Here is a 19,419-nt window from a genome sequence, read left to right on the forward strand (position 1 = left end):
CGGGTGTGTGTGTGTGTGTGTTGTTGACCATGTCTTATAGTAAAAGGCTACAGACAAGTCATCTCTCCCCTCTCATGCCACAAATCAAACAAAACTCATGAAATGGGCTAGACACAGTACGTACAGTACCTCACCAGTCTCTACTACTGACCGTTGTGGGATGTTTTCACCTCCTCAATATATCCATTACATTTGTAGGCTGCAGGCAGTTAATCAGCTAGTTATGATGACATTATTGGCCTGGTTGGGTTCATACATATTGTATGTTTCCCAAATGGCACCCTATTCCCTATATAGTGCATTACTTTTAACCAGAGCCCCATCAGGATAGGGTGCCCTACTGTATGTAGGCGATATTTGGGATGCAAACACTGTATTGTTCAGATGTTTCTGCTGTACTTATGATATTGACCTAAGGCTTTAGACCCCGTTTTGGGGTTTTGTGTTGTAGCTGTTGGCTTTAGACCCTGTTTTGGGGTTTTGTGTTGTAGCTGTTGGCTATGAGAGGACATGGAGTTAAGTGCTGGTGGTTCACAGCTGTGTAGGCCGAGGTCCTCGGCCACTCTCCCCTCACTGACAGCTCTGCTCTCTGGTCGTTACCTGACATAGACAGGCTCTAGACAGGCTCTAGACAGGCTCTAGACAGGCTCTAGACAGGCTCTACTGCTGCGGGCCAAGTCTGATGGCGGCCTGCTCCCAGTCAGCCAAAGAGCATTGCGGACTGCTATAAGAGAAGTGGACTTCTCCTCTTTGGGTTGGTTACATTTGGCATGTCCACTGAGTCTATGGTATGAGCCAGAACGGCCCATCGGACAGGAGCACATTTCTGTAGCATTAGGGCTAGGTGATATATCGTCTTTTTAAGGTACACCAGTATGGATCCACATACCGGTATGGATTTTTACAATAGCGTCTGTAAAGGTATTTTCATACAGTGCTAAATAAATAAGTTCTACAAATTGGACTACTTCACGGTCAGTGCTGTTCAAGATTAGGGAGGATCATTTTTATTTGCCTTATTTCTATTACAGCATATTGAATGACTGTCATATTCCATTCATCCAGTTCAATGTAATATCAATAGGTTTAGGCTACTACATGATACTCGAACTTGCCCTATACCCATCATGAGGTTGCTACAACCTAGCCTACAAATGAAAGTTTATAATGTAGTTGCTCAGGTCGAGAAACAAATTGGATTAATCAAGGTGACAGACAGTGACACATTCAATACCACCTTGCACACACTTGCCTGCATCTAGCTGATCTGGGCTGTAATCATTAGTCCAAACCCACAGTTGACTTTCATAGCAGCCAGCAACTTTGCTCGTTGTATAATTCCTTCTTGCTTCTACGCGCTCATGCAGTACAGTGTGGCCTACAGCAAGCAGTTACACCGCCGGGCCCCGGTGGCAATAAATTAATAAAATCTAAACTTACCTTGACTTGGAAGTTGCAGTGTTGGATAGGCTCCCGAGTGGCTCAGTGGTCTAAGGCACTGCATCTCAGTGCTTGAGGCCTTCACTACAGACCCCCTGGTTCAATTCCAGGCTGTATCACAACCGGCCGTGATTGGGAGTCCCATAGTCGTCCCAGCGTCGTCCGGGTTTGGCCGGTGTAGGCCGTCATTGTAAATATGAATTTGTTCTTAACTGACTTGCCTAGTTAAATAAAGGTAAAGTAAAATAAATAAAAATAGCCTTAGTCTAAGCCGTTGGGGTGGGTTCTAAGCTGACATGTAATGATGACGCTGGGAGTCAGGAAGCAGGAAGCAGGTGGTGAGTTTAACAATAATAAAGAACGTAGAGCGATACAAAACAAGAGAAGCATCTGGACGTGAACACAGAACCAACACTGCCTGAAGAGTCATGCTAGGGAGTGCTAGATAAAGGGGGAGTAATCAGGGTAGTGATGGAGTCAAGGTGTGCCTCATGATGGGGCGTGCGTAATGAGGGTTGCCATGTGACCGTAATGATGGGTTGCTAGGACCGGTGGTTAGTATACCGGCGACGTCGAGCGTGGGAGCGGGAGTAGACGTGACATGACATATGGAATTGTTTTAAGAAGGTCATAACATGGATCATTTAGCTATTCGATTTTATTTTAGGACCCCTTTTGGCATAAAAAAATGTTTTTCTTTAGATAAAATATTGAATTTGGCCTTTACTACTACAGCCCATAGAAACACATTGAATAACACATTCATAAATGGCAAAAAAAGACAGTCAAAAATAAATAATAAGGAATAAGGTTTTAAGTGTCTGTCCTATATCTGGGAGATATAAGAAAGATCAGGAAATATATATGATATTTTTTTACACATTTAACCCCTTATTTTTGTTGGCACAAAGCTACCTCCATACTTACATTCATTTGTATGGGTTACCTTTAGACCAGTCCCGTGACACTAGTGGCGGAGAAAAAAATGTAGAACACGATCGTGTTTGTGAGAGTCTCCCCTTTCTATACCGTGGTCATGTCAGTTTGTAGGCCAAACCGTTCGGATGCTACTTTTGTGAGAAGACCGATTTTCGGGATGTCTCCTGGTCTGCCACTTTCCACCGCAGATGCAGAAAGGCGACATAGGTGGATGTGCTGGATTGAAAACACCGCCAGATTTCTCTAGTTTAAACTGATGTGTTGTTTTAATGATGTTACTTACTGTAGATTGACACCCGGTGCCTAAATAGACTCTAGGGAATTAGTTATTTGGTGACGTGAATATATTTAGTATAGTTTTATCTAAAAAGGTAACTTTAAAAAAATGTTTCACAATTGACTTTTTTTATGAAATTCCTCCCCTTCCTCCTCTGAGGAGCCTCCACTGTGAGAAACTCACTAGAACATGACATGGAAGGATGAAGTATGTCGTAAACAAATATGATGACTGAAATATGATGACAGACGTTGTTATAAAGCACTACACATGCATCTATCCATATGTGATTTAGTAGACAGAGTTGAGGACGGTTACAAAGATTTGTTTTGTGAGTTCATGGCTAAACAGAGGTTACTGTTGCTTTGGGGTCGTATATGAATCAAGCATCTCAGAGTAGGACTGCTGATTTTAGGATCAGTTTAGCCTTTTAGATCATAATCAACAAGATTACATGGAAAGGGGGGGACCTGAGCCTATATCACCACACCTACTCAGAGACTCTTCTTTGCAGCAATTCGACCATGAAGGCCTGCTTCACGCAGTCTCCTCTGAACAGTTGACGTTGAGATGTGTCTGTTACTTGAACTCTGTGAAGCATTTATTTGGGCTGCAATCTGAGGTGCAGTTATTCTAATGAACTTATCCTCTGCAGCAGAGGTAACTCTGGGTCTTCCTTTCCTGTGGTGGTCATCACGAGAGCCAGTTTCATCATAGCGCTTGATGGTTTTTGCGACTGCACTTGAAGAGACTTTAAACGTTCTTGAAATTTTCCGGATTGACTGACCTTCATGTCTTAAAGTAAGGATGGACTGTCGTTTCTCTTTGCTTATTTGACTTGGTCTTTTACCAAATAGGGCCATCTTCTGTATACCACCCCTACCTTGTCACAATAGAACTGATTGGCTCAAACGCAATAAGAGTGAAAGAAATTCCACAAATTAACTTTTAAGAAGGCACACCTGTTGATTGATTTGTTGAATACTTTTTTGGTTACTACATGATTCCATATGTTATTTCATCGTTTTGATGTCTTCACTATTATTCTACAATGTAGAAAATTGTAAAAATAAAGAAAACCCCTGGAATGAGTAGGTGTGTCCAAACTTTTGACTGGTACTTTATACATTTATTTATTTCTATATATTATTTATTTATATATGTTATTTATATTCCGGACTCTGACATTTGTGCGTTCTGATATTATATATATATATTTTATTATGTGCATATTATTTTTGTATTGCTAGGTATTATCACTGCACTGTTGGAGCTAGAAATTCCAGCATTCCACTGCACCTGCAATTCTGTGTACGCGACTAATAAACTTTGATTTGAAACACATGCGCACGCATGCACGACATACCAATCATGTAAACTGCACAGAAACACAGACACTTATACGGTCTCTCAGGGCAATCAACACACATTTTGTAGTTGCGAACCTAGTCATTCTCAGAGAAGACCACCCCTGTTGAGTGTGTGCCTGTGTGTGTGGACGAGTAATTATTTTGTGGTGGGCCCAAGTCTGTGCTTGCCAGCACAGGTAGCAATTAGTACTGAGTAGGGAGAGTTTCCTGCTGTGTAGACAGCTTCACATTGCTTCACCATACACACAGTAGTGGGGGTGGGGGCACTCCACCCTAGTCACCTGGAGATGAAACACAATGCAAACAACCTGAGACAGTGTGGTGATTCGTATGTACGCTAAGTGTACCTTCCGTGATTTTCATCCTTACCATGGGACGTAACTTACTTGTAGATATAACACTGATCCTCTGTCATAGTTTAAAATGGGATCAAATAGCCCTGCGAGTGTGACACATTCTGGAGACTAGGGCCCTTGTCTAAACACCCACACCATATCCATGTACCCTGTATACCTCTGTATAATCACCACCAGATGGATCCCAGAGGGGAAAGTCTTATTCTATCACATAATATTATGGAACCCTTAGGGACCTGACTGTGGGAATGAGTCTCACCGACTCTGTACTGGGCACAGTACTTAGGAGTTAAATATATAGCATAGGAGTTATTAGAAGGACCATTCCATAAGTATGTGAGCATGTACACACACACACACACACACACACCCCCGTCTGTCCTCTTATAGAGTGGTCTGTCAGTGGCGGTCTGCTGGCGTTCTCTAAACGGACTTTTGACCCCTGGCTGGTTTTATGGGTCTGGGCTGACCCCATGTCACAGAGACGTCTTATGAAGAATATCGCTTTACCTCTGCCTTTATTAGGGTACTGATGTGATGAGAGAGAGGAGGGAGAGAGGGGCAGGGTACAAATCGCAACCTAATGCATATAAAGTGCATAACTTTTGACCAGAGCACTATGGGTCCTGGCCAAAAGGAGAACACTATATAGGGGATAGGGTGCCATTTGGGACGCAACCAGAGAGGGAGGTTAGTGCCTGTGTTGGACTGGACCTCCCTCTGCCCTCTAGATATTGTTAGTCTCTCCAGGGTGTCTGCTCTCTGTGCTGCTGTACAGAACCACAGGCTCCCAGGCTTTAGCTGCTGGAATACACTGGAACAGACCAGGGCTAGTGCCAGAGTGTTGTGGGCTGTATAGAGCAGAATCAGATGTTCATAAAACAAGGCAAGGTAGTGGGCCGTTCCAAATGGTGCCCAATTCCCTATATAGTGCTCTACTTTTGAGCAGGGCTCTGGTCAAAAGTAGTGCACTATATTGGGAATGGGGTGCGATTTGGGACGCATACATTATAGCATACCTCCAGCGGACAGATACTGGCATAGTATGTAATTGTGACCTCAAACTGACTCGGTCTCTGTTGTGGCCAGTAGGGGATTGGAGTCCGAGACGGGCTGTGTTAGGGCTACGGTTGGTTGCCTTTGGGCCTCCACAGTACATAGTGAATAAAATATGTAGTGTGGCTGCCTGCGTGTGACTGTACTGTTAATATCCTTTTTGAAGGATTTGTATCCTTCCTCACAGGACCGAACCCGTAACGCAAGCCAGCTGAACATGTGGCTCTCAGAGTGATGGCTTGAAATCATATTCAAACATTACATTTACATTTTAGTCATTTAGCAGACGCTCTTATCCAGAGCGACTTACAGTTAGTGAATACATTTTTTATTTTTATTTTTATTAAAAAAAAAATAATAATTATACTGGCCCCCCATGTGAATCGAACCCACAACCCTGGCGTTGCAAATGCCATGCTCTATCAACTGAGCTACATCCCTGCCGGCCATTCCCTCCCCTACCCTGGACGACGCTGGGCCAATTGTGCACCGCCCCATGGGTCTCCCGGTTGCGGCCGGCTGCGACAGAGCCTGGATTCGAACCAGGATCTCTAGTGGCACAGCTAGCACTGCGATGCAGTGCCTTAGACCACAACTCGAGGGGTTCTTGTCCCTGGACTTAATAAGGCCTCCATAGGGTAGGAAGCTTTGAAGATTCAGAGAAAGATGGACTCGTTCTCAGGGTAGAGGAAAAATATATTCATGGATATAATGAACACTGGAAATGAAAGCCTCAATCATACAGTAGATCAGGTCATTGGTGGCGTCCATATCAACTAGAATCAGACGTCAACTTGAATTCTTAACAGTCCGAGTTTCTCTTTCATTCTAACTCTCGCTCTCTCTCTCTCTCTCACTCACTCAGCTTTCAGTTGTCATCGATATATAGGTCTCTTATTCTCAAAGGGGATGCTCAGTTAACCTGAGATTGTTCTCTCTCTCTCTCTCTCTCTCTCTCTCTCTCTCTCTCTCTCTCTCTCTCTCTCTCTCTCTCTCTCTCTCTCTCTCTCTCTCTCTCTCTCTCTCTCTCTCTCTCTCTCTCTCTCTCTCTCTCTCTCTCTCTCTCTCTCCCGTAAATAGGCTATATGCAGGGAGATATTATGCAAAAGACAAACAATGTAATGGTCAATAAAGTAATATTCTTCTTCCCTCTCTCCGTCAGCTGGTGGCTGTGTATGATGAGCAGGACCCTCACCATGGAGGCGACGGCACCAGCGCCAGCTCCACAGGAACCCAGAGCCCTGACCTGTTCGCCACAGAGCTCAACTCCAGTAACATGTCGGCTTTCCAGCCCTACCAGGCCGCCAGCGAGATAGAGGTCACTCCGTCCGCCCTTCGAACCAGTAAGTTCACAAATCGAAGACCTGGGGCGCTTTCAGCAGGGCGCAACGTTTTGGAGAATTCAGATATAGAAATATGTTACGTAGAACAAACATGTAGACCAAGGAGTCACGTCGGCTCTATTCACGGCATTTCTATCTGCAACGTCCGACAACGTTTGGTAACAGAACGTGGCACAGGGTTGTACTGGGTTCAAGGAACATATGCAATTGATGTTAATTATGTAGCAGACCGATAAATCTAATGTGGATATGCAGATAGTTTCCAATGTGGGAAGACTCTAGTGCTGTCAATTCTTTAGTCACATTAAATTATCACATTAAATGTTTTGGCCCTTTGGGTCTGAGTGGTTACAGAAACATCAGGAAGAGGCCATTAACTAACATCTGTGTAAGTGGGCTTTTGGGTTGAAACTGTTGTTGCGTGGGAGGGCTATAACACTGAGGTCAGAATAGCAATATGTCTTCAACAGCAAACAAAGTGGCACATTATACAAATATTAGATGTGTGCAGCACAGACAGAAGAGCAACAAAGTTAAAGGGATTCTGCTAGATTCTGGCGTTAACGCAATGACTGGAAGTCTATAGGTACAGTAGCATAAACTAGTTAGCATTGGCTCTCAAAACTACCTCTAACTTCCTTCATACTGCACGCAGAGACATAGAAATGGTATCCAAGAGTTCATCTCACTCTGGGTAAGTAGAACAAATAATTGTGCACTATCCCTTTAAGCTCCTATATGCATGTTCAGCCTTCTCCAAAAGGTCTCCGAAATGCTGTGTCACTGACACGAGTCCAATGAATGGACCAATCAAGAGAGAGGGACCCGGGACAAACTGTAGCTAACACACCGTTTAATAAAGGCCTCTCCAAGGCTTCTGAAGACGCCAAGTGTCACATTCCCATATTCTGACTAAATGTAGCCGTTTCTAAGTGCTACTTCCACACTTCCACTGGCTGCTCTCCCTGCCTGTGCTCCGGAACATTCAGTGACACATCGCCATCAGATGAGTTCTGTTTATGACAAGCTCCTTCATCCAAACAGGAAACGTTGAGCAGGCGTCCCATGAGGTTCCAATGCTGCGTTGTGAAAGAGGGCGCCAGGTTACCAGGAGCGTGGGAGACATTTTCAGAGCTAAGAAGGCTATGGGAGAATCTCAATTGCATTTCCCTGATTCCTCGCGTCCTCTGTCCTCGCCTCCTTCTCAAAACCCATAGGATGAGAAAGTCAGAAGGGAGGGACCTCTGACCTCATCCAATTGGTTTTGAGAAGGAGGCGAGGAGAGAGGACATAAATGCAATTGACATTCTCCCTATGACTCTGTCTCTTACTGATGGGACAGGGCAGTACAGGGAGGGAGGAGAGAACACTGTCCTAACAGATCTGGGCCCGGTTTCCCAAAAGCATCGTTAGAACCTTAGTAGGGAAATAGTTAAATCTCAGAGCTCTTGGTCCCAAAACCATCATTACTAAAGTTACACTTGAAAACGCTTGTTGTTTACTGACTGGTAAAGGCAATTTCATGTTCAGTCAATTGATTTCTATTTGTAGGCTAAACTGTCTTTATTTTTGCCTCAATATATTTATTGATGAGTAACAATGGCAGGTAGCCTAGTGGTTAGAGCGGCGAGCCGGCATCCCGAGGGAGGGCTGCCAGTTTGAATCCCGGGTCCGATGTGAAAAATCTGGCGGGAAGTGAGCTGGCAACCAGAGGGTTGCTGGTATCAAATCCTAAATGCCATTGCCTGCCGTTGTACCCTTGAGCAAGACAATTAAAACCCCACACCAATAGCTCCAAGAGCGCCCAGTGAGGCAGCCCCCCGCACTTCTCCAAAACCTGTGTGTGTCTTTCCGAGAGGTTGGGTTAAAAGCGGAAGTAAAATTTCAGTTGGATCTGGTGTGCAGTTGACCAGTAAAGTAATCTTAAATGTGCGCATTGATGTGCCAAATGAATCTGTGTTTCAATGCATTATTATAGGGTAAGCATTAGAATAAGCCACCTCAATATTTGGAGCCATAAGGTGATAATATCTCTCTAGGAGCTGATCCGCTGTCAGTATTGTAGAATAATTATAATGATAAGGTAAGATTTTAATGGAGAAAGCTGATCTGAGAGCAGCACTGCCTTTCTTTCGATCCTATAAGTATCAACATATGGTGCGTGTTTTTGCTTCGGCCGTTGTAGGAACGATGGATTGTTAAAACACTCATAAGCCTAAATTCCATCGCTATCGGGAAACCGGGTCCTGACCACTGACCAGACTCCAACTCCCAGAGGCCTCTCTGTCTAGCTGTCTACTGGAATCACACTGCTGAAATCAGCATTCCTTTGTCAGAAGAAAAAAACATAAGTTTATTCTTATATCCCCTATCTAGTCGTCTTTGTTTTATAATCTTTAATTATATATTTTTGAAAACTGTCAAAGCGCCACTGGTCCAATTTGGACCAAATTATTGTACTGGCAAAATTTGATATACCATTAAGAAACTGTTCAAATTAGGCTACGCAGATTAATTCAATTTACAGTTTTGCAAGCTACAGTCGTGGTCAAAAGTTTTGAGAATGACACAAATACTAATTTTCACAAAGTCTGCTGCCTCAGTTTTAATGATGGCAATTTGCATATACTCCAGAATGTCATGAAGAGTGATCAGATGAATTGCAATTAATTGCAAAGTCCCTCTTTGCCATGAAAATGAACTTAATCCCCCAAAAACATTTCCACTGCATTTCAGCCCTGCCACAAAAGGACCAGCTGCCATCATGTCAGTGATTCTCTCGTTAACACAGGTGAGAGTGTTGACGAGGACAAGGCTGGAGATCACTCTGTCATGCTGATTGAGTTAGAATAACAGACAGGAGGGTGATGCTTGAAATCATTGTTCTTCCTCTGTTAACCATGGTTACCTGTAAGGAAACACATGCCGTCATCATTGCTTTGTACAAAAAGGGCTTCACAGGCAAGGATATTGCTGCTAGTAAGATTGCACCTAAATCAACCATTTATTGGATCATCAAGAACTTCAAGGAGAGAGGTTCAATTGTTGTGAAGAAGGCGTCAGGGCGTCCAAGAGAGTCCAGCAAGCGCCAGGACCGTCTCCTAAAGTTGATTCAGCTGCGTGATTGGAGCACCACCAGTGCAGAGCTTGCTCAGGAATGGCAGCAGGCAGGTGTGAGTGCATCTGCACACACAGTGAGGCGAAGACTTTTGGAGGATGGCCTGGTGTCAAGAAGGGCAGCAAAAAAGCCACCTCTCCAGGAAAAACATCAGGGACAGACTGATATTCTGCAAAAGATACAGGGATTGGACTGCTGAGGACTGGGGTAAAGTCATTTTCTCTGATGAATCCCCTTTCCGATTGTTTGGGGCATCCGGAAAACACCTTGTCCGGAGAAGACAAGGTGAGCGCTACCATCAGTCCTGTGTCATGCCAACAGTAAAGCATCCTGAGACCATTCATGTGTGGGGTTGCTTCTCAGCCAAGGGAGTGGGCTCACTCACAATTTTGCCTAAGAACACAGCCATGAATAAAGAATGGTACCAACACATCCTCTGAGAGCAACTTCTCCCAACCATCCAAGAACAGTTTGGTGATGACCAATGCCTTTTCCAGCATGATGGAGCGCCTTGCCATAAGGCAAAAGTGATAACTAAGTGGCTCGGGGAACAAAACATCGACATTTTGGGTCCATGGCCAGGAAACTCCCCAGATCTTAATCCCATTGAGAACTTGTGGTCGATCCTCAAGAGGCGGGTGGACAAACAAAAACCCACAAATTCTGACAAACTCCAAGCATTGATTATGCAAGAATGGGCTGCCATCAGTCAGGATGTGGCCCAGAAGTTAATTGACAGCATGTCAGGGCGGATTGCAGAGGTCTTGAAAAAGAAGGGTCAACACTGCAAATATTGACTCTTTGCATAAACTAAATGTAATTGTCAATAAAAGCCTTTGACACTTATGGAATGCTTGTAATTATACTTCAGTATACCATAGTAACATCTGACAAAAATATCTCATAACGCTGAAGCAGCGAACTTTGTGAAGACCAATACTTGTGTCATTCTCAAAACTTTTGACCACGACTGTGTAGGGATTTCAAGTTGGGCCCTGTTAAAAAAGATTCAAATTCAGACGCTGACATTTCGTAACGTTAATTAACTATAGTTAGGAGAGATTCAAATGTATTTCTCTGACAGGGTATAAATGAAGGACCAGGTAGGTATAATTATGCAGAAAGTTAGTCATTATAGCATATGACCTATTCAAAAAAAATAATAATAATAATAATTAGGAGTTGGCTGACCTGCTCAGTGCAATCTAATGTGAAACCGCTCCCAAGCTACTGGATCAATCACTTACCTCCTACAGATCATTACTGAGAATAGCCCTAATAATAGCCCTAATAATTTACAGCTGTAATAGTGGTGCACTCTAAGTTATCATTTGCTGATGTGTGTTTTGATAACACTGGGTATCCAGACTGCAGTAGCTATAAGCTCTTGTCACCCACACACCTAATTAAGAATAGGCAAATTATTACTGTGAGGAGGTAATTGGCCAGAAAAACCAACCTAGATGTAATCATGTAGCTGAAAATAAAGTGAATTAATTATTGACCTATGCGCAGAACTAATGAAGTGACATAAGTAAGGATTGGCTTTACTTGTAATGCATGTTCCTGCAAAATATGACCTGGAAATAGTTGTACTTGTAATACATGTGTCCTTCTGCTCATGCTAAATATGGCGGGGAAATGGTAGCTGAAAAAGGTATGAAAATGTATGCACTCACTACTGTAAGTCGCTCTGGATAAGAGCGTCTGCTAAATTACTAAAATGTAAAAAAATGTAAATGTACATAGGAGGACACAAACAATTAGCTAATGTCATGTAGGAGCCTGGAAAGATCTCATAAACCCAGTGAAACTCAGGTGTTTGGTGGAGTGATGGGCCTATGTAAGTACATACTTCCCCAGATATACTCCTTTTGACCCTCTCTCCTGTCTCCCTCCTCTTCTCCTCCATCTCTCTAAATGTCTCTCTCTCTCCCTCTCTCTTCTATCTCTCTCCTCCAGATATGCCCCTCCATGTGCGTCGCAGTAGTGACCCGGCCCTGGCGACAGTCAACGGGCCGTTCAGCGACCCCCGCGTGACCCTGCCGCCGGAGAAACCGTCCAGGAAGAACCCCACCCGCTGGTCCACCACGGCTGGCTTCCTCAAACCACGACGCTCTGTAGGAGGCACCAGCACTGGCACCAACAGCCTGGAGAGAAAGGTAGCCAACGATCATACAACTCTTATCTCTGCAGTTGAACGGTTTTAAGTGATGGTCCCCTGTACAGTATCTTCAGTGTATGACATTAGCTGCCTGTATCCTCTCTCGGGCTCTCCTCTCATAGTGTACAGTATGTAGACCTATTTAGCAAGGGCCCCAGCTAATATAAATACACACACACACACACACACACACACACACACACACACACACACACACACACACAGTGGGGAAAAAAAAGTATTTAGTCAGCCAACAATTGTGCAAGTTCTCCCACTTAAAAAGATGAGAGAGGCCTGTAATTTTCATCATAGGTGCACGTCAACTATGACAGACAAATTGAGAATTTTTTTTCCAGAAAATCACATTGTAGGATTTTAATGAATTTATTTGCAAATTATGGTGGAAAATAAGTATTTGGTCACCTACAAACAAGCAAGATTTCTGGCTCTCACAGACCTGTAACTTATTCTTTAAGAGGCTCCTCTGTCCTCCACTCGTTACCTGTATTAATGGCACCTGTTTGAACTTCTTATCAGTATAAAAGACACCTGTCCACAACCTCAAACAGTCACACTCCAAACTCCACTATGGCCAAGACCAAAGAGCTGTCAAAGGACACCAGAAACAAAATTGTAGACCTGCACCAGGCTGGGAAGACTGAATCTGCAATAGGTAAGCAGCTTGGTTTGAAGAAATCAACTGTGGGAGCAATTATTAGGAAATGGAAGACATACAAGACCACTGATAATCTCCCTCGATCTGGGGCTCCACGCAAGATCTCACCCCGTGGGGTCAAAATGATCACAAGAACGGTGAGCAGAAATCCCAGAACCACACGGGGGGACCTAGTGAATGACCTGCAGAGAGCTGGGACCAAAGTAACAAAGCCAACCATCAGTAACACACTACGCCGCCAGGGACTCAAATCCTGCAGTGCCAGACGTGTCCCCCTGCTTAAGCCAGTACATGTCCAGGCCCGTCTGAAGTTTGCTAGAGTGCATTTGGATGATCCAGAAGAGGATTGGGAGAATGTCATATGGTCAGATGAAACCAAAATAGAACTTTTTGGTAAAAACTCAACTCGTCGTGTTTGGAGGACAAAGAATGCTGAGTTGCATCCAAAGAACACCATACCTACTGTGAAGCATGGGGGTGGAAACATCATGCTTTGGGGCTGTTTTTCTGCAAAGGGACCAGGACGACTGATCCGTGTAAAGGAAAGAATGAATGGGGCCATGTATCGTGAGATTTTGAGTGAAAACCTCCTTCCATCAGCAAGGGCATTGAAGATGAAACGTGGCTGGGTCTTTCAGCATGACAATGATCCCAAACACACCGCCCGGGCAACGAAGGAGTGGCTTCGTAAGAAGCATTTCAAGGTCCTGGAGTGGCCTAGCCAGTCTCCAGATCTCAACCCCATAGAACATCTTTGGAGGGAGTTGAAAGTCTGTGTTGCCCAGCGACAGCCCCAAAACATCACTGCTCTAGAGGAGATCTGCATGGAGGAATGGGCCAAAATACCAGCAACAGTGTGTGAAAACCTTGTGAAGACTTTCAGAAAACGTTTGACCTGTGTCATTGCCAACAAAGGGTATATAACAACGTTTTGAGAAACTTTTGTTATTGACCAAATACTTATTTTCTACCATAATTTGCATATAAATTCATAAAGAATCCTACAATGTGATTTTCTGGATTTTTTTTCTCAATTTGTCTGTCATAGTTGACGTGTACCTATGATGAAAATTACAGGCCTCTCTCATCTTTTTTAAGTGGAAGAACTTGCACAATTGGTGGCTGACTAAATACTTTTTTCCCCCATATATATATAATTATTATTTCAGCTCATGAAACATGGGACCAACACTTTACATGTTGTTTATAGTTTTGTTCAGTGTAAATTACAAACGTCTTTCTGTTTCTGTTGCAGAGCTCAGAGGCATGCCCATGGAGAACAGTGTTTGTTCGTTCAACTAGAGTTGTGACTTTACAGTATATCCACATGTACACATCATCATACCCCCTCTGTTCTCATCCCAGAGAACAAATGGCTATAGCAAACCAGGTCTATGTCCCAAATGGCACACTCGCCCATAGGGCTGTGGTCCAAAGTAGTGCACTATATATAGGGAATAGGGTGTCATTTGGGATGCGGCCTATACCATTGATTTATCCACTGCTTTAACATATTCCTTCTGATGTGTGTACATCATATTTGTCATGGAGATGAGAGATACTTCCTGGAATTTTTTATATTACACTCCCCTGGTCATGACAAATGAGCCAGTAATATTCTACAACAATACAACCTGCTATGTTTAATTGAAAGGTGTGCAGTCGGTAGGTAGCCTGGTCCCATGATGTTATCCTGAAGGTTTAAAGCATTGATATCCATCGTAGAGGTCATTATACTTAGACTGAAAGGTGGATATAAGTACCATCTATACTGTATCTGTAGCCTATATCTTTAAGGGATGGTTTAAGCCTAGCCTAGGATAATCTCCATTGAAAATGTTTTTTTTAGTCCAGCACTAGGAATAATCTGTGTCTGGGAAACCTGCCCTAAGGGTCTTCCTTGTTCCTGTCTGTCCAGGGTAATGGTTCGGACACGTACCGTAGTCTCCCCCGGGATGCAGGCAACCAGAGAGATTTCCAGAGAGAGACGGCCCGCTCCTCCCTGAGCGCCAACCACCCCATGGTAGACCGCTGGCTGGAGAGACGGGAGCAGGTAGGACCACTCTCTCTCTCTCTCACACGCACACACGCACGCACACACACACACACACACACACACGCACACTCGCAGACACAAGACACACACGTGGACACACACTGTACATGTCATGCAAACCTGGTATTACCAGCCACATTTACATTACATACATGTGAGTCATTTAGCAGATGCTCTTATCCAGAGCGACTTACATGTCCTTCCATACTATCCTACTACATCATCTCTAAGTATCTGCCTGAGTATGAGTTACAGACTCAGTCAGAGAAGAACCAGACCTGTGGTATTTTCACCAGACATCCAGACTTCGGACATGCGTCCCAAATGGTAATTTATTCCCTATAAAGTGCACTACTTTTGACCAGAGGCCTAGATGGGCCCTTGTCAGAAGTAGTGCCCTTTAAAGGTAATAGGGTGCCACTTTGGGCAGATACTTGGTAGAGCAGGTTGTAGAATGAAAGGGAGAAGGAAGGAGTAAAAGGTCTTCCACATGTCAGCCTGTAGAGACAGAATAAATGCGCTGCTAAAGACTCCCTCTCCGCTGCCTCCGTCTCTCTTCCATGTGAACCACTGCATTAGCTGACAGAATGAGTTCGGCAGTTCATCTGTCCGTGGGCGGCTGGGCCGATTGGCTGCTCTGCTGTGGAGCAGCTACACTGACGATGACTGGTGGTGGTTGTGTCCCAAATGGCACCCTATTCCCTACATAGTGCACTACTTTTGACCAGCTCTTCTTAAAAGTAGTGCACTATGTAGGGAATAGGGTGCCATTTGGGATGCATCCTGGGATGTTTCTCATCTAGTGGTGATGATCACCATGTAACTCTTTCTCTCGACCATTCACTCCTTTTATGCTCAGTGACATGAGTGAGAGATGAGCTGATATTAAAAGGACATTTGGAGCTATGAAGGATTTAGTCACTCAATTACCCTGACTGAGGAATTTATATCCTACAGCAACAGATGTTTGGAGGTCTGTATTGCATAGAGCTGTAGTAGACATCACTGTAATGGGCCACATCGACTGTGTCTCAAACAGCTCCCTTTTCCAGGGTCCTTAGGTCAAAAGTAGTGCACTACATAGGGAAAAGGCTTCCATTTGGGACGCATCCATTGTCTCTGTTTTGTCTCACTGTTGTAAGTGCTTGTTCAGATTCTTCTGGAGGGAGGATGGAGGGATGACCCAATTCTATTATAAGATGAGAAACGTCTTGTTTGTCCAGTGATGGAACGCCCTGAAAGTCATGACACCATCGGGGTTCACAGAAAATCTATTCTGCCGATATTTCTGAAGTCATTGAGGTTCTGAGAATGTTCAAAGAACTCAAACTGATAGGATGTGATGTGAATCCTAAAAGTTGAACCTTTATCGCCCACCCTGGCAACAGGTACTATAGCTATGGCAACATGAGAGTGCAGAGGTGTGTATGTGTGTGTGTGTGTTCAGAGATCTGTCATGTGTTTTAATGAGCCACAGCTGGCAGCACAGGAGCATGGGAGGGTATGTAAAATTAATTTCGATTTAGAATGGCCCATTATCAAATGGGCGGCATGGGAAAAAAAGACATGTCATCTGTATGCACTCGAATAGCGAATGGAGGCTGCGCGCTTTACCGCCAGTCCGTTTTCAATGATGCCGGGTAGGCTACTTCGGTTTTATAGCGGAGTTGTGCTTAATATGAGAAATAAATACAAGAACACTTATTTCACTCCATGCATCAAGCACTGTTTGAAGAGCATGCTCTCGCTGCCCGACAGGTGATATTCCGCCCAAATTCTGTATGCCATGGGCTCTCCAACCCTGTTCCTGTAGCTACCCAGTGCTTAATTTGGGAATCCAAGTGAAATCTGTTCGGGAACATCGATCGTAACATGTTTTCGCAATGATACATATTTCACTAAACTGTTGACAGCCAGCCTCTGCACGCTGGAGAAAGGAATAAAGGAGAGAGAGAAGGAGATGGAAACGCATGGTGTTGAGATTCTGTATAGCTAAAGGTAAAGTGTCACCTAATTAATTATGAAAATATAATAAATTCCCTATTACTAGGCTATTCAAAATCAAATACAAATTCACTATAATTGTAGACTAACTCTGTAAACCGCCCTGCACAATCAATGAACCAACAGCATCGCCTAGGGCTATACGTTCTCTCCCAGACTCAAGGTTGGAGCGTAGCATAAGGTAACCAGTCCATCCAGTATGCATAATAATACAGTCCACACTCAAAGTCGATTACTCAAATTAATTTTGGAGTATAGGCTAGACCAATTATGTACCAAAGACATCTTAAATCAGTTTTGTTTTATGTTTTTCTGCCATGCGTAATATGCAGTAGGCTATGTATTGTATAACAGCACAATCATAATTTTAATTCAGGGTTTCTTTCGGTCTCGGGCTCATAAGCCTATGCATATGCAGTAATAGGCAGTCACTTTTTTTTAAAACTTTTATTAATTGTTGTATTCTGTGTTACAGCATTCAAACCACATAATGCATAGTGCATTTAATGTAAAAAATTTACCGAAATCGAAAACCGTGATTATTTTGTAATAATCGAACCGAAACCAAACCAACCTCAAAAAGCACTAATCACTCAGCACTAATAATGGCTGATCCCAAGCCGTGATCCCAGTTACAGACTTGTACATATGTGAAACAGAACAAATACTGTATAAGCACCCCCTATTTCACACACACACAGCTAGCTAGCTGCTGTATCATAGCATCACAGAGTGAAGGTATTGAAGGTTTGTACTGTGTGGAGTGGAGACACCCTGAAGCATGCCTCAGGCTCCCTCCCAGCCATCTACCAACACACACCAGCCCTGCAGATGAGAGGATATGCCTGGCAAGATAACCTTTCCCTCGTTACCCTATGAGGTTTAGCTATCTACTCCAGCTGGACATAGAGAGCAGTGTCAGGGGCCAGGGACAGATACTGCTGTGCTTAATTGGCTTTTTTAGGAGAGAGAATATCTCTTCTCATTTTCTCTCGTCTATCAGGTTGGTCACCGTAACTGGAATGCCTTCTAAATGAATGAAGGAGTGAGCCTTAGCCTGGCCTCAATTCTCACTTCTAGCAGTATTGCCTGAGGTTGGCTTGGATGTGTTTGGTTGGCCTAGGGCTGGATACGACTCACACAGCTCCTGAATGAATGTTACACTTGTATCCATGTCAGGAGAAAAGATACCACTATCCATTCCATGGATTTACCTTGAATCATCGTTTTTTTTTTTTTGCTTTCCCTCCTTCTAAGATATTTTCTGTCCGGTATGTCCTTGTCCATTTGTCCATTGTGTGTATCCATGTTCTTTGTCATGGTTAGACTTGGATCTGTGCATTACTAAACCACAGGGGAGAAGAAGCCTGTAGATACGGTTAGGTCCCTCCAGCGCTCCCTGATTTCCTGCAAACTACAACAAAGATGAGGAAGTCCCTCAGGTGGCAGTGGAGCCGAATGGAGCCTACAGTCGCCTGGTTTAGTATGATAAATCATGCAAAGCCGAGCAATAGAGCCATAAATCATGTCTGGTGGAGCTGCTTCAGGAGGATGTGCTTCTAGCTTCCTGGTAGCTAGCAGTGGAGGTATGTTTGTATGAGGCTTAATAAGATAGCTGAGTGTGAGTGGTCCACCTCTTGTCTTGGCCACAGAGGACCACCGTTCCATAAGCCCATATTGATGACTAGAGAGCTCCTCTCCATAGAGATGACTAGAGAGCTCCTCTCCATAAGCCTCACCAGTAGGTGCTGCTGTGGCCTCAGGATTGGGGACAGGTACTGTATGGATAATCTGGTTACTCTCACTCACTGTGTAACCCTCACTTTCTTTTTCATTTCCCCTCTCTCTCACACTCTCTCTCTCACTCACTCACTCCCTTTCTCTCCATCTCTCTTTCTCACTCTCTCTCCTCTCTCTCTCTCTCTCTCTCTCTCTCTCTCTCTCTCTGTTTACTCCGCGCAGCATCTTTCCCATTGCTTTTCTCTCAAATAGAACCTCTCTTCTCTACATGGCTGCACTGACCGTACTAGCATCGCTCTCATGTTCTGTCTCATCTGGATCTCTCTCCTTTCTTCTTTTCTCTCTCTGTGATCTTAGTTCTCTTTTGTTTTAATGTGACAGAGAGCTGCCTGCTGGCGCTGACTTCCCGTTGAGATAGATGGGAGTTGAAAGGCTCAGGGTCCCCCTCTAGCAGGGAAAGACACCTGGGAATGCTTCCCTCCCAGAGGCATTGTACATATTGTCGCAGCATTCAACCCCACAACACGCTAATTACAAGGAAAATGTACCCTCGCTTCTACAACCTTGTTAGCAATTGATACTCTGTTGAAGTCGGCAAGCTTTCCAACAACCGTTCTTCACATTTGTCATTAGCAATATCTGAATGAGGGAAAAGGACACCCTTAAATGTGAACGGGGGAGTGATAGAAAATGTCTATTGTTTTGTGGTTTAAACATGAGAGTAGTGCTATCAAAGGTAGTGCCAGGGCTGGAACAACATGCCATCCATCATTAGAAATCCTACCCGCTTTGACACGATGCAGTGCCCTGGCATGATACCACTTAGTATGGGCCCCTGAATGTGTAACACAGATAGAAAAACACTGATTGCCATTCTGTC

General features: G+C 44.0%; 1 protein-coding gene across 2 annotated transcripts in view; it reads left to right on the forward strand.

Moving 5' to 3' along the window:
- LOC311099130 (partitioning defective 3 homolog) overlaps positions 1-19,419 on the forward strand; it is a 227,359-nt gene that overhangs the window by 82,856 nt on the left and 125,084 nt on the right. For both annotated transcript variants that reach the window (XM_084139786.1, XM_084139787.1), the window contains exons 3-5: positions 6,601-6,781; positions 11,862-12,061; positions 14,658-14,792. In XM_084139786.1, the coding sequence (XP_083995912.1) occupies positions 6,601-6,781; positions 11,862-12,061; positions 14,658-14,792 (516 nt within the window). The remainder of the gene's footprint in view (positions 1-6,600; positions 6,782-11,861; positions 12,062-14,657; positions 14,793-19,419) is intronic.

Source organism: Coregonus lavaretus, assembly GCF_964263955.1.
Source record: "Coregonus lavaretus genome assembly, chromosome: 23".
Lineage (NCBI taxonomy): Eukaryota > Metazoa > Chordata > Actinopteri > Salmoniformes > Salmonidae > Coregonus > Coregonus lavaretus.